Source organism: Neophocaena asiaeorientalis, unplaced genomic scaffold (assembly GCF_003031525.2).
Source record: "Neophocaena asiaeorientalis asiaeorientalis breed wild unplaced genomic scaffold, Neophocaena_asiaeorientalis_V1.1 scaffold523, whole genome shotgun sequence".
Lineage (NCBI taxonomy): Eukaryota > Metazoa > Chordata > Mammalia > Artiodactyla > Phocoenidae > Neophocaena > Neophocaena asiaeorientalis.
In genome coordinates this window covers 2,287,943-2,314,141 of record NW_020175436.1, presented here as the reverse complement: position 1 = coordinate 2,314,141, position 26,199 = coordinate 2,287,943, and the positions used below count along the sequence as shown (strand labels likewise).

The window sequence follows — 26,199 nt, the reverse complement described above, 5'->3', positions numbered from 1 at the left end:
TACTAATATACATAAGATACTTATTTTAACCACTGTTAAGTGTACAGTTTACTGGTATTAAGTACTTTCACTCTTGTGCAACCATCACCACCATCCGTCTCCAGAAGTAAAACTGAAACTGTACCTAGTAAACAATAGCTCCCTGTTCCCTCTTCCCCCTGTCCCTGGCGAACCCCCGCTCTACTTCCTGTCTCTATGGATTTGGTTACTCTAGGTACCTCATGTAAGAGGAATCATTCCGTATTTGTCTTGTGGTGACTGGCTTATATCTTCAAGGTTCATCCATGTTGGGTTTAAACCATGTGAGTTGAGTTCTGTGTTACTTGTAACTGAAAATGTTGTAACTGACATGTGAGCTTGAGGACAGGAAGAGATTAAACACATGAGGTCAAGTCAGCACTTAAAACCATAAATCAGGGTGGTAATTCTGACCATGCTGCTGTCCTACTGGCAAGTCCCAAGACAGAGCTCAGATTCCTCAGCCTGATTTTCACATAGATTTTCAGGTCCCATCTGGTTTACCTCTAGTTCCTGCCACAACTGACCTCAGTCCTTATAGTCCGGCGTTACCAAACCAGGCATGATTTCACTAATCCACTGGCTTGGCCGCTGCCCCTTCAGTGCTGCAGCCCATGCCCCAGGGCACTCCCATTCACCCTTGAACCCTCACTCGGACACCACTTTCGCCAGGAGACCGCTGCACACACCTCCCCTCTCCACAGAGTCTGGCATTCATAACCCCCCTCTCCACGCTGGTGGGATCCTTTGGTCCTTTAGAGTTCTACCGTTTCAGTAGTCATGCTGTGCTTTATTTTACTTGCATGTCTAACCCCCTTCCTAGAATGTAAGCCTTTTGAAGTCAATGACTTCTATCCTCAGGGCTTAGTACATATAATCAACAGGCAATGAATGCTTGCGGATTTACTGTACTGTATTCAGTTATCATTGTGTTGTGTATATATAAAGAAATGTGCTCCTGGGGGATGTATTTTTTTTTAAAAAAAGAAGAACTGGCCCTATGTTAGCTGCCAGGTAGTGGGAATGACTCAACGTAAAACGGATGAAGGGGGGTAGGGCTTCTTAATCTAGTTACAGATTTCCTACTTGGTTAGCTTACAGATGTAGAGGCAGCTCTCTGATTTATACTATTACCTCTAACTAATAAAAAACTTCCCCTAAAATTTTCAGAAATATTTCTGGATTTTAAAAAAATTGAAGTACAGTTCATTTACAATGTTACCTTAGTTTCAAGTGTATAGCAAAGTGATTCAGTTATGTGTGTATGTGTGTGTATATATATATACACACACAGACACACATATAAGACATTGAATATAGTTCCTTGTGCGATATAGTATGTCCTTGTTGGTTATCTATTTTACATATAATAGTGTATATCTGTTGATCCCAACCTCCTAATTTATCCCTCCCCCTATTTTCCCCTTTGGTAACCGTGTCTGTTTTCTATGTCTGTGAGTCTATTTCTGTTTTGTAAGTAAGTTCATTTGTATAATTTCCTTAGATTCCACATATAAGTGATATCATATATTTGTCTTTCTCTTGCTTATGATAATCTATAGGTCTACTATGTTGCTGCAAATGGCATTATTTCACTCTTTTTTATGGCCGTGTAGTATTCTATTTTCTGTGTGTGGGCATTATTTTGTTCCTTTTTATGGCTGAGTAATATTCCATTGTACATATATACCACATCTTCTTTATCCATTTATCTGTTGATAGACATTTAGGTTGCTTCCATGTCTCGGCTATTGTATCAATCAATAATGCTGCAGTGAACACTGGGGTGCATGTATCTTTTCGAATTCGAGTTTTCTCTAGATATATGCTCAGGAGTGGGATTGCAGGATCATATGGTAGCTCTATTTTTAGTTTTTTAAGGAGCCTCCATACTGTTCTCCATAGTGGCTGCACCAATTTACATTCCCACCAACAGTGTAGAAGGGTTCCCTTTTCTCCACACCCTCTCCAGCATTGATTATTTGTAGACTTTTTAATTATGGCCATTCTGACTGGTGTGAGGTTGGCTTTTTATACTTCTAATTTTACAAAATAGATGCCATTTCCCATGGGCTTAAAACAGTCTATTACAGAGAATTTCAAATATACAAAAGGAGAGACAATGGTATATTGAACCTCCACAGACCCACTACCCAGCTTCAACGATTATCAATTCATCCATCAGACTTCTAATGCTTCTAGCTGTCTACCCACGTGAAGTCACAAAACAGATTTAACATTTCCTCTTGGTTCTGTTCAGCTCAGTCACTGGAGACATGTTTAATTCCCCTCTTTCAAATAAAGATGATGGTAATCTTTACCATCTTCTTTACCAGTTATTACCAGATTGAAGATGTGCAGCTGGTCAAAGAGCTTTACTTCCCCAAACATGCCACAAGCTTCATCTGTCCACCATAAATAGCTGTAGAGGTGAGAGAGAAGCTGTTCCTTACACCCAACACAGGACTCAACACCCCTGGACAACCACAAAGTGCCATGTTCTGGAGTGCCCTAAGTGTGCCAGTTAAAGGAACAGCTTTACTGGGGTACAACTCAGCATTCCTCAGTCAGATTCCCATTGAGCATGCAGCCTCCTCAGGTTCTCTACTTTTGCCCTAATACAGGAGGTGGGCGCTGGAAACTGCTACCACCTTGAGGAGAGGCACTCAGGCTTTGCTATGAGCCTTTTTGAAGGAAAGGCATATCTTTCAAGCTCCTCTCCTTGTTTTCAGTAACATGCTGTAGCACTGAGATGAGAAGTCTACTTCTAGACCTTCAGGGAGGCCTTAAGTCTTTTAACCTCTAGCCAGTCTGGACTCCAACCTCTTACTTAAATGACTAAACAAAAATATTCCCCATTTGTATTTCTCTGTGCCTCTTTGTTTCTTGAAAGAAAGATTCTTCCTCCGTTTCTACACTCTGCAGAACAGGCTGGCAAAAGTATTAGCATTCTTAGCCAGCTTAGAAGGGAACACACCATCACTGGCGTGGGTGGAGGCCACACTCGGCAGCCTTCTCCTCCTTGGTTAGCAGGGCTCCTACAGTCCTCGTCACAGTAACTTTCCTCTTGTTAGCCAGCCAAGAAAAAGCAATTACCTTTCACAGCTGACGTCAGCCAAGCTCCTGGACTGACGTGGGCAGCTGTGTCACAGGCTCCTGCCCTTGAGGACAGACACGCAGCGGGGCTGTACAAGTATCCATGTTCTCTACCTGATCGCCTGCGTGCGATTCTGCCAATCCCTGGGCTGGGGGTGAGCAGGAGTAATCTGTGCAGCAGTCCTCAGGGAGCCCTAGCGGCAGAGCCAACAGTTGTCAGCGGAGCAGTAAGGACGGGGAGCAGAGGGGCAGCCTACATGCTTGCTTTGTTTTATCCTCCAAGTTGCTGAACCCACAACCCGAATCTACCTCTATCACGGGGGCCTTTTTCCTACTCTTAGAGGCAGGATAAATATTTTTATCTTCACTACTTTACCAGCTATGATGATGATGAAAGGAGAGACAGTGAAAAAGAATACCTTGGGGCTCCCCTGGTGGCTCAGTGGTTAAGAATCCACCTGCCAATGCAGGGGACACGGGTTCGAGCCCTGGTCCGGGAAGATCCCACATGCTGCGGAGCAACTAAGCCTGTGCACCACAACTACTGAGCCCATGCACCTAGAGCCCGTGCTCTGCAACAAGAGAAGCCACCGCAATGAGAAGCCCGCGACTGCAACGAAGAGTAGCCCCTGCTCGCCACAACTAGAACAACTAGAGAAAGCCCGAGTGCAGCAATGAGGACCCAAAGCAGCCAAAAAACCAAACCAAACCAAACCAAAAAACTAAAAAAAAAAGTGTGTGTGTCGGGGGGGAGGGAGGGGGAAATCACAAAACCTTGAATCAAAGATGAAAATGGAAGAAACCTAGCTGTTTATTTAAATTCTACTGATTCTATATTAGAAAGTATGCAATCTATTTTAACATAAATTTAGAGGAAGCAGGCAAAAGGAGTAAACTAGTCAATGTGGTACCTGATTTGGCTGCAAAACTCTGCCTCTCCACCTTACTGCAGCCCTTTCTTTCTAAGGGGATAAATCCAACACCAGAGTAAAGCTTAGAAGCTGAAAATAAACACATTTTCCCTTTAAAAGAGAAAATAAGTCAGGAGCAGGAAATGAGCCTCAACTCAACCTAGCTTGTGATTCTGACTAACTCCATCTCAAAACAAAAGAAGCAACAACTTTATAGCTGAGCAACTGTGAAGTACAAAGCTAGAGGAAGACGACTCTTTTCGGAGCCCTTAAATACATGCCAGGCACGCATGCTGGATGCTCAACACACACCAACAAGACTGAGATTACTATCCTGGGAGGCACGAGAGCTTCAGAAAGGGTCATAACTCAAGGTCACATGGCTGGGAAGTAGAAGAACCATAATTCAGGGCCAGCTTGTCTCCACGGCACGCAGAGTGTTCCCAAGGAGCCATGGTGCCTGTGTTGTGGGTGATGCCAGACCCTGCTTCCCCCGCTCTGGCTTTAAATATCTAGTTGGCTCTGATAACAGTACATCCATTTTTTATTAAAGCACAGAAAGGACATTTGACTTGTCTCAATCACCTTACCTCCTCTATCTGTGTCTAACTTCTCAGTGTCCTTTGTTTGATAAATCACTAGATGAAACAAACATGGTGACCTTATTTCCATTTCACTAACAGAGCTCAGTAAGAAACAATACTTACATAAAAGATTCTGATAACATAGGCAGGCAGCACAAAACTGTGTTAAAAGATATGGCTTACAAGTGTGAGAACTACTGGGAAGGGGGATACTTTTAAATAACAACTGGATAAATGTGGTCACCCTTTTTAAAATGAAGAGAAATACGATGTAGAGTTCGGGGGAAAAAAAGCAACAAAGATGGAACAATGATGGAAACTAGACCCTAGAGGAGGAAACAAGTCAGGAGTATTTAAGCTTACAGAAAAGGTGACTTCAGTCTTTGACCAGGATCAACTTTCCAGCTGAAGACAATTAAAAAATTTAGACAAAATTAAAAATGCTTCCACTAGAAAAATATCAAAGATCTAACAGTTATTATCAGGCAGAAAATAAGGAGAAAACGTGAGCTTTGAGAAGGAAGTAGAGCCTTTTCTGCCTCAGTGGTGATGCCAACCCAGGAAGGTTGACCAGAGACAAGTAGGATGGGAGGAGTCACGTGGCCACCAGAGGCAGAGAACCAGCTGCCAATACCTTGAATCTCACTCCCCTTCACGAAGGGAGGTGGGGGAGCAACGAACATCTAGGTCTTGAAGTATTCCTGAAAACAAATTCTCTCATAAAATGCTCAGCGAACAATAAAAACGAGGCACACTTAGAGACGACAACATGATAAGAAACAAGAGACTTCAAATCTGGAGTCCCTGCCATATTTGACATAGACTGTAGAAAAGCTATGCTTACTACATACATGGAGATGGATACCGAATTTAAGAATGTTTAGAAGCAACAGGAAACTATAAAACATAATATAACAGAGTTGAAAAAGATGCCAGAAATCAGAGAATTGAACGATAAAATAACTTAGGCATCAATGGATGAGTTTAATGGTAGATTAGACTTAATCAGTAAAGTGTAAGTTAAGTCAGAAGGAACTATCAACAACGAAGCATGGAGAAACAGAATAACGGGTGGGGGAAAGAGGGTATGAGACACAATAGATACAATGAATAGGTCTAACATATGTTTAACTGGAGTCCCAGGATGAGGGGGAAGAGAATGGGATAAAATCAATATATGAGTCAGAGACTGAAAATTACATTGGAAAAAAAAACCCCACCAATTAAAGAAACCCAAGCAAACCTAAGCAAGCTGAAGCAGAGGAAATGCACATATAGCAACAATCATGGGAAAACTAGAGAAAACAAAGACGATCTAAAAATAAAGATACTAAAGAAATCATAAAAGCAGCCAGAGGGCATCCTCAAAGACAGACATCTGACCTCCTAACTGCATCACTAAAAGTCAGAAGACTCTGGAAAGACAGCTTCAAGGTGCTGAAAAAAAATAAATGCAAACCCAGAATTCTATATTCAGTGAAAACTTACTTTAAGAATAAGCAAAATAAGATATTTCATACAATCAAAATTAGAATAATTTGCTACCAGCATATTATTACTAAAATAAATTCTTTAGGTACAAAGAAAACAATACTTGCAAATTACCCAAATAAATACTCATCAGTAGTAAAACAGATAAACTGTGCTATATCCACATCATGGAATCCTATATATCAATGAAAATGAATAAACTATCTTAGAGATTCAGCAACGATTGAAGAGCAAAGAAAGTGATAAATACACCAGTAAATCTAAATGAATATGGACTGTATGTAACAATAATTATAGTAGTAATAATAATGTCTTTTGGATTTTTGAAAAAATATATCTCACACACAGACACTTCAGAAAAGAGGACATCTAAATGGCCAACAAGCATATGAAAAGGTAGTCAACTTCATTAGTCATCAGGGAATGTAAATTAAAACTACAAAGAAACACCACTACATACACATCATACTGAACAACTGAAACTCTTATACATTCCTGGTGGGAGTGAAAATTGGTAGCCCTTTGGAAAACCACTCTGCAGACTCTTATAGTTGAACATATGTATTCCCTGAAATCCAGCAATGCCACCCCTAGGTATATATTCCACACAAATGTGTGTTTATGAGCCTTAAGATACATATATAAGAATATTCATAAGCCCAAACTGGAAACTACCTAAATATCCAGCAAGAGTAAGACAGATAAACTGTGAGATGTTTGCATAATGGAATCTAGCCTATCAATGAAAATGAATGGACATAGCCACATACAATGTGACCTATCTCACAAACAATGTTGCACCAAAGTAGCCAGAACAACAAAAATATACCAAAATGATCCCACTTATCTAAAATTAAAAACAACAAAACTAAACTATTTATAAATGATTCATAATTAGGTAGTGGAATATAAAGAAACACACAGAAGAAAGTAGGAAAAAAGAGGCTACTGGTGAAGGAGGAAGGCAAGGAGAGGGGAGGGGATTACAATGGGGTGGGGTCAACAGGGATGTTGGTTATGTTCTTGACCTAAGTGGCAGCTGGTTAAACAATTCATTTTTTAACATCTAATCAACTTTGCTGTCTATTTGCTACAGTTCACTGTCAACTTTTAAAAATGAAAAAAAAAATGAAAACGAGAAGGTAAGATTAAGTTATTTCAACTACATGAATGTTTCTTTAAATGGGGAAATAAATCAGTTCTTCATGCATATGGAAATTCAAATGAGAAAACTTGGGTTTAGTGATTCCAACTGGACAAAGAAAACATGAAATTTCTAATGTGACTTAATAGAGGAAGAAATCGTTTAATCAAGTATTTATTGAGGATATACTAGGAGCCTGGAAATTAATGAGTTTTACCTCCTGGAATCTTCAAGAAAAGAAAAACTCTAACCTAATAGACATTTTCATGTCTGAAGAAGGAAAATGAATTCAAAATCTGGAGGTTCATTCCTGTTCTTTGACACGACCTTTGTTAGGACACAGGGCTGTGCTTCATGGCTAGTTATGTGTTGGACTGAATTAAAATTGAGCCCACATCACATTCCTAAAGCCAAACTTGAAAAAAGAGAAAATATGCTAAATCTATCCTTTGAAACTTAAATCTCTGATTTTTCTGATTAGATGCAAAAGATTGAGATAAGTCATGATCATTTAGTAAAAAAAAAAAAATCAGTGAAATAAAAATAACTTCAAAAAACTGTTTTAATTACTTTTGGGTTCAATTAATCAACTATTTATTGAGTGCTTGATATATGACTAGCAGCATCAATACAAGGCAAATGTATTCATTAGTTTCATTCATTTGCTACTGAAATGAGATTTTATTACATCTCATTGATCTCTTAGTAGGATGGCAATATTTCACTCTTCAACAATACACACTGGTATCAGAGCTGGGGAAAGGTTTTTCTTCTGTTTGAAAATGAGCCAGATTAACTCAATGACCCTAAATCTTCGAAAGAGAATTTTTTTTCCTGTTCTGTTAAAAAGAAACTCCTAGGTTACCCACATATGATCTTAGCTCTTCAAAGTAGTTGGTTATTCCAAGTCATTAACACAGCACGTTAGTACATTTATTCTCCATCACAGAGACTATCTCAGGAGAAGAGATTCAACCAGTTACCCAGCAGCCTAAAGGTTCCCGTTTCTTCTGAAATGGGTACACCACGATAACAAAGTAAAAATGAACAAAGAATAAAAGCAGTAACTTATAAAGCACGTGTAGAGACTCTAAATAGAAGCTACTGTGGTAACTTACAGTAGGGTGATACTTACAGCAGGGAGATGCTGGAGGGTTATCCTATAGCTCTTAGGTTTATTCTTCACAGGGAGTCTGACATAGGAGGGCCCACAGTCATCTAATTCAAAAATGAGTGGCTCTGTTCCCACCAGTGCAGAATGTATGCTATGTCACAGATCGTTTTCACTACTTCATGTCTCAAATCATTAGTGTGTTTCTGTAGAAGTTAAAGACTGTCATCGGTAACCTGGTAGGAGGAGGGATCCCTTCTATTTAAAAAAAAAAAAAAAAAAAGACTTTAAGAAGGAAAATGCTAGAGTAGAAAACACTAGAGATCAGTCCCTCTACTGAAACAACCAGTTAGCTGGAAACTTCAATCAAAGCCAACTACATGGGGACACCAGAACCTGATAAGGCACTTACAGCAACCAGGGGAGTGTCTGATGAAGGGAGAGGCCGCTGCCCTTTGGTAAGAGGGCAGCAGATGTGAACCACCTACCATCCCCCTCTCCTAGAGTGGCCAGCTGGAGCCAGGGTGGGCAGTAAGGGTATCTGTTGTATTCCCTTACCACCTTTTTAAAAAAGATTCAGACATTTAAGGAAATCCCTGTCAGGTCACAGGCTGATTGCAGAGAAAATGAAACAAGAAATTTTAGTGAGCTCATGCAACAAAGAATACTGATTTTGCCAAAATAGCTTGAAGAAATACAAGTGGATGACTGCAGCCCTTAAGAGCAATCCCCGAGGAGGGAGAGAATCTGACTTTTATAATTCTTGAGTATGTGCAGTTCTAAACAAAAAATTGCAAAGCATACCAAAAACAGGAAACTAAGACTCATTCGCAAGAAAGAGAGAAGTGGACAGAAACTATGCCTGAGGAATCTTAAACACTGATTACTAGGCAAAGTCAACTGTCTCAGTTATGCTCAAGGAGCTAAAGGAAATCATGTCAAAGAACTAAAGGAGCACAAACAACAAAAGCAGAAGTCAACAAGTGGGACTGCATCAAACTAAAAAGCCTCTGCACTGCAAAAAAAAAAAAAAAAAATAACAAAACGAAAAGGCAACCTACAGAATGGGAGAAAATATTTATATTTGCAAACCATATACTGGATAAGGAGTTAATATCCAAAATATATAAAAACTCATATAACTCAATAAAAAAAACCGGATTAAAAAAATTGACAGAGGAACTAAATAGACGTTTTTCCTATTGGCCATAGAAGACATTCAAATGGCCAACAGGTACATGAAAAGGTGTTCAACATCACTAATCATCATGGAAATGTAAGTCAAAACCACAGTGTGATAGCACCTCACATCTGTTAGAATGACCATCACCAAGAAGTCACAAGAGATAACAAGTGCTGGTGAGGACATGAAGAAAAGGGAAGCCTGGTACACCACTGCTGGAATGTAAGTTGGTAATGTTTTTTTCCACTATGGAAAACAGTACAGAGGTTCCTCAAAAATTCAGAACTACCATATGATCCAGCAAATTCCACTTCTGGGTATATATCCAAAGGAAATAAAAACAGGATATTGAAGAGAAATCTGCACCTCCATGTTTATTGTAGCATTATACACAACAGCCAAGATATGGAAACGACCTAAGTATCTGTCAATGAATAAATGTACAAAAAAACTGTTCACACGCACACACACACACACAGAAATATAATTCAGCCCTAAGAAAGGTGGAAATTCATTTTCATACCATTTGCAGCAACACAGATGAACCTTGAGGACATTATGCCAAGTGATAATAAGTCAGATAGAGACAAATACTGTATACCACTTGTGGAATCTGAAAAAGCCAAACTTGTAAAAAGAGAGCATAGAATGGTGGCTACCGGTGGCTGCGGGGTAGGGAAATAGGAGAGATGCCATTTAAGGGTACAAACTTGACACCTGTAGATAAATAAATCCTGGTGATCTAATACACAATATAATGATTACAGACAACAGTACTGCGTTATAAATATCAAATCTGCTAAGAGACTGGATCTTTATTATTCTCACCACAAAAAAGAAATGATAATCATGTGATGTCTTAGAGGTGTGACACTACAATGGCAATGATTCTGCATTATATAAATGTAAAAAACCAACATGTTCTACATCTTAAACTTACACAGTTATATGTCAAATCTATTTCAGTTAAAAAAAGAAAATAAAAAGGACTAAAGGAAATGAGAACACTGTATGAACAAAGGGGGGAACCCAATAAAGATAAATTATAAAAAGGAACCAAACAAATACTGGAGCTGAAAAGTACAATAGCTAAAATAAGGGACCTGTGTTACACCACCACCATCAAGCATACTAACACCACATCATAGGAGTCTCAGAGGGAGATGAGAGAGACAAAAGGTAGAAAAAATAAATATTGGCCAAAAACTTCCTAAATTTGATGAAAGACATGAATCTACACTCCTAGGAAGTTCAACAAGTTCCAAGCAGGATAAACTTAGGGAGATCCACACCGAGGAACATTATAGTCAAAAAAAAAAAAAAAAAAAAATTTCTTTTTTGGCTGTGCCGAGTAGCATGTGAGATCTTAGTTCCCTGACCAGAGATCGCACCCGGCCCTCTGCAGTGAAAGCGCAGAGTCTTAACCACTGGCCCACCAGGGAAGTCCCCAAACTGTTGAAAGCCAAAGATAGAATCTTGAAAGTAGCAAGACAGAAGTGACTCGTCACATACAAGGGATCCTCAATAAGATTAAGAGCTGATATCAGAAACCATGGAGGTCAGAAAGGAAGTGGGGTGACACATGTAAAGTGCTGAAAGAAAAAAAACCTGTCAACCAAAAATTCTTTATCTGGCAAAAGTATTTTTCAAGGATAAAGGATAAATTGAGACATTTCCAGATAAACCAGAACTAAGGAAATCTATTATCACTAAACCTACCCTACAAGAATCCTTCAGGATGAAATAAAAGGACATTAGGTAGTAACGCAAAGCCATGTGAAGAAATAAGTAAACACTGGTAAAGATAACTATATAGGTAAATATAAAAGCTGATATTATTGTTCTTTTGGTTTGTAACTCCTCTTTTTTCCCGATATAATTTAAAAGGCAAATTCATAAAATAATTATAAATTTATGTCAAAGGTCAGACAGGTATAAAGATGTAATCTGTGACAGTAACAATGTAAACAAGAGATAGAGATGTATAGGAGCAGAGTATTTGCGTATTACTCAAACTAAAATGATTATTACCCAAACTAGGTTGTTATAAATTTAAGATGTTAATTGCAATCCCTAAGGTAATCACTAAGAAAATAACTCATAACCAAAAGAGGGCTGGGGTGGATTTAGTATCAAATGAAACACATTTTAAGTAAACAAAAGTTTATAAGAGACAAAGAGGGATGTTGCAAATTGACAGAAGGTTCAGTCTGTCAAGGTTTAACAATTATAAATATATATACATCAAATGACAGAACCCCAAAATATATGAAGCAAAAATGGACAGAACTGAAGGGAGGAATAGATAGTTCTACAAGAGCTGGAGACTACCATACACATTTTCAATAATGGAGGACTTGAACAACACTTTAAACCAATTAGATCTAACAGAACACATCACCCAAAAACAAAAGAATACACATTTTCCACAGGGGACATGTAGCATTCTCCAGGTTAGATCATACATCAGGCCATAAAACAAGTCTTAATAAATTTTAAAAGACTGAAATCATACAAAGTACGAAAAAAAAAGTACAAAGGAAAAAAAGACTCAAATCACTAAAATTAGAAATGAAAGAGGAAACATTACTACTGACTTTACAGTAATAAAAAGAATTATAAGAGAATATGAATAACAATATGAATACGTATGTACACCAACACATCGGATAACCTAGTTGAAATGGACAAATTCCTAGAAACAAACTATGAAAACTGACTCAAGAAGAAACAGGAAGTCTATATAGTCCTGTAACAAGTAAAAAGATTGATTCAATAATCAAAAACCTCCCATCAAAGTAAAACTCAGGACCAGATGGCTTTACTGGTGATTTCTACCAAATGTTTAGAGAATTAACACCAATCCTTCTCAAACACATCCAAAAACCTGAAGAGGGACACTTCCTAACATCCTATGAGGCTAGCAATATCTTGATACCAAAGCCAGACAAAGACACTACAAAGAAAATTACAGACCACTGTCTTTATGAATATATATGGAAGAAAATTTAAGAGTCTTGTAGCCAGAGGATATTAAAAATTCCTACAACTCAACAACAAAAAGACAAACAACCCAATTAAAAAATGAGCAAAGGACTTGAATAGACATTTTAAAAAAGACAAATGACAAATAAGCACACAAAAAGATGTTCAACATCATTTTAGTCATCAAAGAAATGTAAGCCAAAACCCCAATAAAACATCACTTCACACCATTAGGATGGCTATAAAATAAAAAAAAAAATTTAAAAGAAAGGAAAATAACAAGTGCAGGCAAGGATGTGGAGAAATTGCACCCCTTGTGCACTGTTGATGGGAAAGTAAAATGATGCAGCAGCTGTAGAAAACAATTCGGTGACTCCTCAAAAAGTTAAATGGAATGACCACTGATCCAGCGACTCCACTTCTGGGTACAGACACAAAGGAACTGAAAGCAGAGACTCAAATAGCTATTTGAATACCAACATGATAGCAACAGTATTCACAATAGTCAAAAGATGGAAACAACCCAAGAGTGTGTGTGTGTGTGAAGCATGGATGAGCCTTCAAGACATTATGCTAAGTGAAATAAGCCAGACACAAAAGGACACATATTGTATGATTCCATTTCACAGAGTCAGAAAGTAGAAGTTACCAGGGGCTTGGGAGATGGTGAAATTGGGAATTACTGCTTAGTGAGTACAGAGTTTCTGTTTGGGGTGATGAAGATGTTTTGGAAATAGTGGGGATGGTTGCACAGCATGGTGAATGTAACTAAAGTTACTGAACTGTATACTTAAAAATGGTTATAATGGCAAATTTTATGTTATATACAATTTACTGCTTCCCCAAATGGGGGGAAAAGTCTTTAAGGTGCGTTAACTATTTTCGGTATTTATGGAGAGGAAGGAACGTCGATTGGGGTCAGATCTCCCTAGGGAAAGCATGTACCCTTGCCTAAGATGGTCTTCTATATTCCATAGCCTAGAAGGAAGACATAAATGGGCAACATCTTAGACCTAAAGCGTGAGACATTTAGACAGGCCTGTAAGGGGAAACAGAGGAATGTCCTCATGGAATAGAGGGCAGACATAGGTCAGATGCAGGTGCTTCTTGTGCGGCCTGCCAAACTCCGCTTAAGACAGTGTTAGGTGTGCCTGTGCTGCATGATGGCTGCATGAAAATACTGACATCAGGACGGGGACAAGAACCCCTAACGCTAGGTATGCCCAAAGACAGTCCATCCTGGGAGAAGGCTACATGAAGTTTCCTGTAGAAAGGGGCTGGATGCCTATTAATCACAAGTTAATGAAAGTGTGTTTGCTCACTTAGTATCCAAAGATGGTCACTACCAGAGCCTCTCTCTTTGAGAAGTGGGATTTTTTCCTTTCCCTTTAAATCTGGGCTGGCCCAATGACTTCCTTAACCAAAAAAAAATGGGGCAGAAGTCACATCGTGGCAGGCAGTCTCTAAAATGACCCTCGAAGTTCACTGTCTCCCGGTATTCACAGTCATGTGTACTCCCTTTCCCTTGAAGGTGGCATTAGACTCGTCGGCTCTCTTCTGAGACCAGGCTATGAAGACTAGGCTTCCACGTCAAAGGGACTCTGTCTCTGTGATCACTCTGCTGGGGGAAGCAGGCTACCACATGATGAGCAGCCCCATGGAGAGGCCCACATGGCATGGGGAGGAACGGTGGCCCTGAGACCAGCGGCCCGTGAGAAACTGAAGCCTGCCAAAAACCATACAGTGAACTTGGAAGTGACCCTTCCATCCCAATTGAATCTTGAAATGATTACATTCCCAGCTGACACTGTAAATGCAGCTTTATGAGATGCTCTGAGCCAGAGGCACCCAGCTAGGTCCCTTCTGGATTCCTTACCTACAGGGACCATGAGATAACTGCTTGTTGTTTTCAGCCACTACGTTTTGTGGCTTTTTTATTACACAGCGATAAATGATGCATATAAGATGTTCTGCAACTTCTAAACTGAGGCCTTTCCTCCCTCCTTTTAGAGGCCAGCCTTCATGCTAGGAGAAGTTCAAGGCATGTGGAGAAGCAGCAAGGTGCTCATGTGGACAGTCTCAGCCAAGCACCCGCTACCAGCTAGAAGACAGACTCTAGGCAAGCCACCCCAGCAGCTGCCAGCCATTCAAGCCACTCCAGCCGAGGCCCTAGACATCATGGAACAGAGATAAGCCATCTTCTCCATGCCCTGCTGAACGTCTGACCTAGAAAATCACTGAGCAAATAAAATGGTTGTTTGAAGCCACTAAATTTTGGGGTGGTGTGTTCCACCACAATAAATAACCCAGACAACCACTAGTTAGTAGGATTTGCAGTAAGAGGTAACAGACCACACAGGGTATATAGATCTGGGGCTTCTGACTGGTATACTAGACATCAGTGATTCATTCACAAATGGTGGACAAACTGAACAACTGGATGCACTGGGAGGCACAGGATGAGGTGCGCAAGGAAACATCACCCTGTGGCTACAATCTAAAACCTAAATCCACCACTTAATGTCTTGAAAATGTGAGCCGTTGGTTAGAGTCGACAGTTTAAGCCAGACTGACCAAAGAAATCCCCTGTGTATGTCTTGCTGGAATTAGCAATGCCCAAACTAAAAAGGCTCTATAATATCAGTATCTTGGTTGTTGCTAAAAAAAGGGAGCATCAGTATTTTCCAGCATTATTTAGTTACCTGCTCACCCAAATGGGAAGAATCTGCCAAAGCCCTGCCTCTAACAGATCTAAAAGAGAAAAGCTTTATCAAATTGAATGGGTTATAGCAATGTCAAACATTCAGAGAAAAGCACAGTACTGATCACATGAATGTTACACTGGTAAGGAGTTAACACTGCAACAAACTATAAAAGAGCCTTTGTGATAGATAGCAGATGGTGAGCAGTGCAGGCTAGACCACTTTGGAAAAGGAGTCCTTGCTCAGAAAAAAGCCTGTGAAGCATGTAACTTTACAATAAAGGTGGTCCTTTATATTAAAGCTCCCAGACCTCTCGGGCATATTATTGGGAAACCACATAATATAACTCTCTTCCTCTACCCAAGCAGAAGTATACAGCTATCATTCCCAATACCCATAAACAAAAGGGAACAAGAATGGGGAGAAAAAGTCTACAAACGTAGGTGTGTCAACTAAATTAGCAAGGCTATCCTCCGAGACTTTAACCCGCACGTTTCGGAGACACAGGAAGACTTGACAGCATGGATGTGGGAAGAGCAACAGCACATGCCAAATGCAACTCCTGTTCCTCCAGTGCCAGCATATCTGCTGGTATCACTAGCTTCTGCCTAGGGAACATCACCAAAAATTCACTTGCCCACAAGATCCAAACAGTGGAAACTGACTAATGGCCTATTTGGGAATGTTTGAAAAACGTGCATTAATTAATATAGTCATGTGATGCCAAGTGAGAGATGGGTCCAATGCACTTGATATGCAATGTACTATATAACTGGTACCTGATTCATCTATAAATGAATAAACATCAAGTCAGGGAATAAAGAGTCCTGAAGTGAGCTATGTATCAATGCCTCCACAGCAATACAGACACCACTTAGCACACATTTAGCTAATTTGACACCAAGCTAAGTAGTATTCTATGTCATCAGTGCTAGTCTGATTAATAAAGACGATGAAATTAATAAAGTTCTTGTTGTAAAGCAATATTTTATGTTGTACTTATTGTTCTTGAAAAGAAAGATATTCACCACCACCACAACAAAATCCCACTGGAACATGCACCAAAAAAGAAATATGTATGATCACAGTTAGAATATCAAAATGAAAGAAACAGAGGAATATACAGAGCCCTAATAATGTGCATTTAACGAGGGAATAGTTAGGGGATAATTTATGAAAAGATAAATTATGTAAAGGGATGAAACAGAAGCTATAAAAGAGCAAACAGCCTTTTCCCTTTCTTTCTGAGAAGTCCTATATTAACACATGCGGCACAAACCGGTTTGCATTTGGCAGGCTTCCTGTGTCCATTAGCAAATAGGTAAGCCAAAATAAGGAAAGCTTTTCTAGGCATTTTAGTAATGATTACAAGTCCATTACCAGACAGATCTAGTTACAAATGTACCCTTTTTTTTTTCCCAATTAGATTATAATGCAAAGAATAAAACTACCTTCACCTCAAAAGGAGGGAGATGTGTCACAGCCTGGAATACAGGCCAAGTTTCTGGGGCCCAGTAAGTAATCTCAGTCATTGGTAGTTCATTGAAACAAAACGACTGTTACTTTCTGCCCACATATCATTTGATTAATCAGTGGCTCTGGAGCACAAGACCATTAATTTCAGTCCCAGGAAGCCATATCGGATGCTGTAAGTCTCAGGCACGTTGATTTTTTTCACTAGTGGGGATTGTACATGTGGCTTTAGAGTCATACAACTCTGAGCATCATGATCTAGAACGATGTCATCCCACGGTGACTCGTTTGCTCATCCTGTATTTAAGCTCTTTTCTCCCCTCTTCTCTGCCTTTTTAAAAGGTTTAAACAAAATGGCTATCAGCCTCTGACTTCAGTGATTTCTGTCATCAAACACTCAGACATTTTCCTCCTTTCTCATCATCATTGTTTGATCCGTCAGCCTGGTACAATTCTTGGCCAATGGCCATGTTAATTTTCTACTTGAAAGAACACAAATAGGATACCGCTTATGACGAAGGTAGTAGGGGGAGCTTGGGGAATAGCTGTTCATCTTGATGCACAGCAATTAGCTTGGCAAACAGAAACAGGAACATGATTGGATCTGATGCCTAGCCAAAACTGCCTAAAGGAAAAAAAATCATTTTGTTGGAGGTATTAAGTGGCTCTTTAAATAGTGGCTATCAACAGTTATATTTGCCCTTTGAGAAATCACACGGGCAGTGTGACATCAGAGATCTCCAGTTTCCATGGTGATTATTAGTGATGGCATTTCAAATGTTATGGTTAAGTTCTACAGTGTAATCTTTGCACTTTACACCATATGAGAGGGAAAGAAAAAACTGCTCCATCTTAACGTTTTTAAAGGAAAGAATGCTGATCATCCAAGTAGATAAACATCATGGCTTTTAAGGAGATACGATTTGTTAATCTTAAACAGATGTGTGCTGATCGAAGCTACATGAGTAAGTTGATGATAGATACTAAAGTACTTGGACTTAAGTATTAATTAACTTAATTAACTGCTTAGATTAATTAACTGCTTAGATATTTAGCAGCAATTAACTGTTATTTCCTGCCTACACATTATAAGCTGGTTGTTCTCATACTACTGATTTACCCACTTTTATATGTAGGAAAAGATGATTTTCTTACGCTGAAGCAACTAATCCTGAGTTGAGAAATAGTCTAAGTAGGGAAAAATTTGTCTTCCTCTGCAGTTAAGGACAATCTGCAGAGTGAAGACTGAGCGAGCTGCTCTGGCCCCATCAACATCCCTCAAAGGCAGGGTGGCATCTCCTCCTTCCTCTCTCTGCCCTCTCAGTCCATGTTCCCCACACACAGGAGATACTCAATACACGTAGTGTTTTGATGTTGATGAAGTTAGCCATTTCATTTTTGCTTTGTTTAATTTTCACATTTAGAGTTGATGGTTAATTTTAAAACACACAGTTTACTTACTAAGACAATTTTATATACTTAAGCAGAATGAATAAACTTAAAAGTCACTCTGAGAAAGTGCTTCATTGGACTCTGATAAACAAGTTTTCAGTTTTCTCATGTATCTATAAAGTTAGTCTTTTAAAAAAGATAAATCAGCTATAAAATATACAGTATGTACCTTTTATTAACAAAATATCTTGAGGTAACAGATAAAAACAATTTGGTTTTTAATATGGAAAAATAGACTATATGGAGTCTTTCTGACTAGTGATTCAAATCACATCTACTGTGTAGTTAATAATATTGTCTAGAGGCAGAATCAAAGATTATAAATCCAAGAAAACAGAGAAAATCTGCCGGCAAGATGAAGGGAAGTCACAATGAATCAGGATGTAATTAAAAAAAAAAAAACTCTACATAAATGCATTCCTCTTACAGTCACAGAAACCAGAATGATAAATGATCTGTCTCTCCCTTTACTCAAGCTACTAGTTATGCCAGGACAGAATACCTAGACCACCACCGTGTATGAGTTATGCAAAAGCCTACAGACCAGAACAAAGATGGATTTACAAATAAAGGACAAGGTCAGGGAAAAAAAAGTAGGACACAGGTCATAAAATATCACTACTTGGGGGCTTCCCTGGTGGCGCAGTGGTTAGTTATGCCAGGACAGAATACCTAGACCACCACCGTGTATGAGTTATGCAAAAGCCTACAGACCAGAACAAAGATGGATTTACAAATAAAGGACAAGGTCAGGGAAAAAAAAGTAGGACACAGGTCATAAAATATCACTACTTGGGACAAAAATGGACATGCCTCCACAAATCATGGCTAGGATTAGCTACCTACGGGAAACTTTATCATCAAATACCCCAAACTAAATGAGACTGAGATCAATTACTAATGAAATTAAAGGGTCTCTTAATATGGTTTTAGAAAAGAATCTACTTCATATGTAATCAGTACAACATAGTTGGTCTTGTTGAGAACTAAAAGCAATGAAGATATTAAGGGGCAGAATTCTAGACTGTTAGAACTGTAAAAGATAACCTAACCCACTTATTTTTAGTAAAGAAATAAAGGTCCATGGAGATCAAGCAACATTATTCAAGATCACAAGGAGAGCTACTGTCAATGCAGGAATAGAATCCTAACACCCCCGTCCAAGTGTCTCTTCTTACACACCACACCTAATGAAGTCTTGTGAATAAATGCAGCACACAAGCACCAGTACTATCACAAGGAGATTTGCATTCTAAGGATCAACCTATGGAGAATAATCCACTTTTTACAAAAACCAATTAAACACACACACACACAGCATTGTACTTAAATCAGAAAGACCAAAGTCAACTGAACAAATATGGAAGAAAAAAAACAACCAAAGAACACATTATGATAAAAAAAACCCACTTTAAATCTGCCTTCCTTGAAGTTCTGAATAATGGACACCTCAGATGTCTGATTCAGAAACTTAAATAGAACAGTAATATATTACTAAGTTAGAGAAATAAAATGCATCACACACAGAGTAAATGTTCTTGGTGTTTTCATTTGAAGAGTGATCAGGTCGTCAGTCAAACAGCAAGTCAAGGCCCTAGCTGGTTTCCCCAGCACAGAGCAGTGGTGGGGAGGCTCACAGACCATAGAGACAGGAAGTAACACAGAACTCCCTTGAGCGCCCACGAATGCAGTCCAGGGCTGCTTCTGTAGAAACCCTCTGGCTAAGAGAAACCCCTGTACAGAAACCAAGTAGTCTTACTGTGACAACTAATAAGCAGAAAGGTTCTTCCCTGTTATTTTCAGCAAGTCTCTTCTTGTTATTTTAAAAGTTCTACAAGCAGATGATCTGAAATTGAGCTATTATTTAGAGTATAACAAAAGGCTAGAAAGAGGGCAGACGCTGATTTCCACTTAGAAAGACACTGCTCAAAAAGCAGAAACTGAGGCTCTTACAGGCAACTGAATGTGACCTCAGGCAAGTCAGAGGCCACTCTCTGCATGTAACATTTCTAAAAAGAGATAGATATCATGAAGGCAAATTAAATATAATGGAGACGTGAAAGAATACAGATGCCCTGGGACTTCCCTGGTGGCGCCGTGGTTAAGAATCCACCTGCCAATGCAGGGGACATGGGTTCGAGCCCTGGTCGGGGAAGATCCCACATGCCACAGAGCAACTAAGCCCATGCACCACAACTATTGAGCCTGTGCTCTAGAGCCCATGAGCCACAACTACTGAGCCCGTGCGCCACAACTACTGAAGCCCTTGCGCCTAGAACCCATGCTCTGCAACAAAAGAAGCCACTGCAGTGAGAAACCCGCACACTGCAACAGAGTAGCCCCTCTCACCGCAACTAGAGAAAGCCCACGTGCAGCAACAAAGAACACAGCCAAAAAAAAAAAAAAATTAAGAAAAAAAAGAATACAGATGCCCTTCAGTTTTAAAACTGATCAAGTTCCCACAGATACCAGAAAATCACTTGATTGCCTATCAGACTTTGGGAATGCAGGCACTGCCAGGGTCACAGAGAATATCTTTACCTTAGTGATTTGAAAGAGAATACTGCATTTGGAAGAGAATACTAAAACCCTTGCTACTCAGAGTATGGTCTGAAGACGATCAGTATAGGTTATCACTGGGTGCTGGTTAGAAATCTAGGCTTTCAGGCCCCGCCCCAGACCTAACGAGTCAGAATCTGCATTAACAAGATCTCCAGATGATTCACAAGCACATTAACGCTTGGGAAGTCCTGTACTGAGAACACTGACAGTGTGCTGGCAAAAGAGGCCACTGAAATTTCGGGTAATCCCCGGGTGCACATGTACAGAGTTCTGAGTCGGTCTGGCTCTTTCCTGGTACCAGGAAAGGCTGACTTCTGGACAACCACAGGCTATACAAATGAGAAGTAAACATTTTTTTTATTACAAATATTGGCACCAATTAGGTGAACCTCATTTAGTTCCAACTTCTTTAGTGGGATTAAAGGTAACACAGAACAAACAGAGAACAGACTTGTGGTTGCCAAGGCGGGAGGGGGAGCGGGAGGGAGAGGGATGGACTGGGAGTCTGGGGTTAGTAGATACAAACTGTTACATTCAGAATGGATAAACAACAAGGTCCTACTGTATATCACAGGTAACTATATCCAGTCTCCTGGAGTAAACCATAATGGAAAAGAGTATAAAAAAGAATGTATATATGTGTATAACTGAGTCACTTTGCTGTACAGCAGAAATTAGTACAACACTATAAATCAACTGTACTTCAATAAAAAATATTAAAGATAACACAGAAACACAGAGCTAGCCATGTTAAAAAATGCTTTATTATCTGTCTGGATAATGCCAAAAACCATAGCCAGACTGAATAATCGATTAAGTGAGCCTGGGTCATTACATTTCCATATTTGGAATCATTGAAATCTGGGCAAAGGTACTGATTTATTGATTGGCAACAACTTACTGATTTTTTTAAAAAAAGTGTCATTTCAACTTTCATTTAATAATGCCATAGTCTAATGGGAAAACAAATGCTGGAGGGAAAATAACCTGAATCTTGATCATGGCTTTCACCATGTTAGCTTCTTATTGAGAATAGCAAAGTCTGTGAGGATATGAGTGAAAGGGTACATATGCGTTATTTCTTGCTCCACTTACAGCAGGCCTTCCTTTACATGCCCACTTCTCCACTTATCTGATGTCCTAGGCAAGGTAAGGGGAAAGCTTCCAAACAGGGGAAATCTGTTCCCCAGGAACAAAGTCACTGAAAACAATTTTTAAGGAGCAAGGAACGCTGCCTTTCAACATCTTGTACTGGCAACTAGGTTCTGTTTTAATTTCCAGAATGATACTGACAAATCTCCACACTGACTTATGATTTTCTTAGATCCATATCATCAAATTTCATTTTTCCCAGACAGAGTAACTGGGCACAAAGCACAAGAGACCAGTGTGACAGACCACGAGGAAGACAGGATATGGATTACTGGCCTTGCCACTCAAGAGATGGAGAGCTTCTGCAAGCTCTATTCCGCCAAACTGCTTACAGGAATTTTCTTTGTGTTTGAGCACCAGCCTTTCCCTATTTGGCTCTGCCCAATTTTGAACATAATAATCATATATGGGGAAAAGAGAGGCCTGAGGTACTTTTCATTGTAGTACCAAGTTAAAAATGTGAACGAATCATGAACTTTGCCCTCCCCCAGTTACCTGATATAACAGCTATTTTCCCAGATCCATGTTCTTCTCTAGCTATTCTTTCTGCTTCCTCCATCAGTAGCATGCCAAATCCCTGTAAGAGGCAATGGAGGGGTTAGGGAATTAAGAAGGGAAGAAGTCATTAAGAGGAGTCCATAAAACAAGAAGGGTAATATTTTGTAGCTGCTAAACTCTTTTAAGATAAGAGTGACAAAAAAACCATTTACGGGGGTAAGGAAAAGTTTCACTATTCAATTATACCAGAAGCACACTGTAGCAGACTAGGAATAACTGCAACAAAAGCCATCAAAAGGTATTCTGTGGATGACTAATCTAGTCACAGCAAGGGTGTAATTGCCTCTCGATTTGTCTCTTTTTAAACAAGTTCTAGGCAATCTCCAGGTGATGAAAGTCTGGGGCATCTACCCTTGTATTATTAGTCACCCCTTCAATTTCTAAAAAGCTTTTTGAAACCAGGCAATATTCTTAAATCACCAATATGGGGGTTTATGCTACATCCACCATTAGCAGTTTTAACCTATTCTCCTGAAATTTAAAAAAGTGAGTTATTTATTTAGGTTGTTTGGGGGAGTGGAATAGTGTTCCACTATATATATCACATAGCTTGCTTGTCTTTACGAAGTGCTTTAACATTTCATAAGTGCTTTCTTTCAAATTATCATCTCCTTCGATCCCAAAATAGTTGAATCATGCGAAATTGCCAGTATTAGACCATTTGTGACTTTCAAAAATAGCAATTTCATACGGTTCAGTCTATTACTATATTCCACTTGACTGAGTCTCAATTTGTCTCTCCCTCCCCCTCCCTCACACCCAAAGGGGAGCAATTTAAAGAGAAAACATCTCTGAACAACTGTAGTATTATACTGGTTCCTGTTTCTACACTTCCCGAATTTCCCCCCTCCTTTTCCTCTGCTCCCACCCTTCCACCCTTGCCCCATTCTTTTTCTCTTTTCCTCCTTTGAGCAATTTCTTAATCACAGTCAAACAGAAATGGAATACAGGATACCTGATGCTGAAATTTAGTGGGATCCCGACTGCTGACGGGGACGACACTTCCATACACATGCAGCTCTCGGACTATGGACACCCCGCCGACCAATTCGAAACGGAATGTCTCCTCTGAGCACTTCCGTAATCTCAGGAGGCCAATCAAAATGTCTTGATCGGGGTCTTCATAGGATAAGAATGTCTCCCAGCCACCATTTGCAACATAATCTCTTCTTACCAATTCAACCTGTTTCATAAAAAGCCACGCAAAAACTTTTTTTTTTTAAACTAGAGAACAAAGCGCATTTCTATTATTATATATGTTTATTTAGACTAATATCCACGATTAGGGATAAAGAATAAATAACCACAAATTATGTTTCTTTTTACTTGTCTCCTCTCAATAGCACTGATTAAACGAGAGTTCATGACTTGTTCGCGGACTATAAAAAAGGAAACCAGTCTTACAATTTCATAAACATCTGAACCTCATTAACCTTGTGATTCTTACAGTTTGGCTCAGTAAATGCTTCCATGTATTTAAATCTGATCCTCCATGAAGAGTTTCTAAGGTAAAATTATACATTATGTCACGTGTGCAGCTCTTGGGAGCACCCTGAGGCCCCAGAACTGTCAGGTACTCAATGGTTTTCTTTTCTAGTCCTTACCTCCTCCACTAAAACCTGCTTTTAGGGGAAAAAATGTGTTATTGGTTACTTATTCCTTGATGGAATTTTTAAAAAAAGTATCCCACAGGACCTTTAAAATAGTATGCCTAGTTATGAGATTAACATGTTAAAGAAAATCCAACCACCGGAGAGGGGCTTTTGGGGAAGCTTCTGTGTCAGCAGTCTACATGGGCTTTTGACTCTTGCTCCCTGCTCAAGTGTCCCTTGCACTTTGCGTAAATATAAGCAATATGCATGCAGAGAAAGCTGCAGATGTGGGCATGGTCACACCCAGATACACTATGAAAATGGGCAGACTGGACCCACAGCGAGGTGAATAAACAGACTAATACTGATATTCCTCCTCAACTTAATGTTTGCTGAATAACTGGATTGCACAAGAATTTGACAAAATGACTAACTATGCTTGGGTCTCCTTTTTTCCTCAAAAGATCCAAAATGTGAAAAATGTCAATCAAATAAACAATTCACTTTGAGAACAGAAATATCAATGCAGATCTACTCTAGCCTTTCTCAAATGGGCTCCTACACGACAGCTAACCCCCACAGAAAATCTGGCAAATGGCTAACACGATGTCATTCTAGGAGAGAAGTTAATTTATCACAAACACGTTGTGTGGAACCCCTGTTGATATGGCTGATCTATTCGCTTGATTACCATCAACAGGCAATAATTTAACAGTTGCACACAGAGATAAGCACATGACACTCAGCTTTACCTGAAGGTAGCCACTAGTCACATTTGGCTATTTACATTGGAATTACTTGAAATTAAATAAAATTAAAAACTAAGTTCTTCTTTGCACTAGCCACATTTCAAGTCACATGTGACTGGTAGCTGATATCCTATTAGATAGCACAGATTATAGAACATTTCCAACACTATGGAAAGTTCTACTGGACAGTGCTGATCTACAATGAAGTTCAAACTTGGTTTTCCTAACCTGGCTCTTCTAGAGTTGAGCCACCCTCATATCTGGCTTTCCTGGCTTGACTTCATTCTGAATTACTCTTTGCTCTTAGTTTACTCATTAACTTCTAGGGTCTAGGTCCTACTGGTAAGTAGGTGTAGGCCCAGGCTTAACAAAGATTAATGAACAAGACCCAATCTCTCTATAAAATGAAGAAACTAACCTGGTACGGACGCACTTTGTGATGAATTTCTTGGATTCCAACCTCTCTGGTTCTCACATCTCGACACTACCAAAAAAAAGAAAGGAAAGAAAGAAAGAAAAGAAAGAAAAAAAAAAGTGGGAAGGGGGGGCAAATATAAAACTGGTAACTAATTCAATTTTTATTGAAACTTCTCCACCAAATCCTGGGCTCAAAATTAAGTTTGGACATAATTTACATTGAGGTAAAAGAAATGAATTAAAAATGAAGCCATCTTTAATAAACCTGAGGATAGGGAAAAACAAATTAGAAATACATGAAGTTGGTACAGTATTGCTTTTAAAATAAGTTTAGAATCCAAAGGAGATCAATATACAATATTGAAAGTAAAGAACATACATTCTAAAATCTGAAAATCCAGAGGATATAACTGTATCTGAAAATGCAACCCAAAACTATGTCTACCAAAGAGTAAAAACTGAATTCCTGGGCTTCCCTGGTGGCGCAGTAGTTGTGAGTCCGCCTGCTGATGCGGGGGACATGGGTTTGTGCCCCGGTCCGGGAAGATCCCACATGCTGCGGAGCGGCTGGGTAAAAAAAAAAAAAAAAAAAAAAAAGAAAAAACGGAATTCCTAATTTTTTAAAACCTTCACCATTTTATGGCAGTTAACATTTTTAGCATCACCATATTTGTATCATTTTAGGAATGTCAGAAAGAGGGAAGCTAAGACTGCTGTTTTTTGCAGAGAAGGGCTCTGTGGAAGAAAGGATGGGAGGGAGGAAGGAAGGGAAGGAAGAAGAATGGAAAGAAAGAACCTTGAGCTATTTATTATACAATCTGAACCACAGTCACAGATTGGCTCTTTGAGTGTCCCTGGGAAGCACAAAGCTGCCTGCCTATACGGAAGCAGTGCCTGGTCTGCACGGCCAAGCTGTGATGTAACTCTTGCTTCTATTCCACAACCCAGTGTGCAGGCTACACAGCCTGACATTTATAATTACAGTAACTATTATATGCCCTATGGTATATTTTCCCCTA

At 39.3% G+C, this 26,199-nt stretch overlaps 1 protein-coding gene across 2 annotated transcripts in view; it reads right to left on the bottom strand.

The window, feature by feature from the left end:
- Nucleotides 1-26,199, bottom strand: part of ELP3 (elongator acetyltransferase complex subunit 3) — a 99,616-nt gene that overhangs the window by 5,455 nt on the left and 67,962 nt on the right. For both annotated transcript variants that reach the window (XM_024767753.1, XM_024767752.1), the window contains exons 12-14: nt 25,182-25,247; nt 23,378-23,605; nt 22,360-22,441 (exon numbers count right to left, since the gene is read on the bottom strand). In XM_024767753.1, coding sequence (XP_024623521.1) covers nt 22,360-22,441; nt 23,378-23,605; nt 25,182-25,247 — 376 coding nt within the window. The remainder of the gene's footprint in view (nt 1-22,359; nt 22,442-23,377; nt 23,606-25,181; nt 25,248-26,199) is intronic.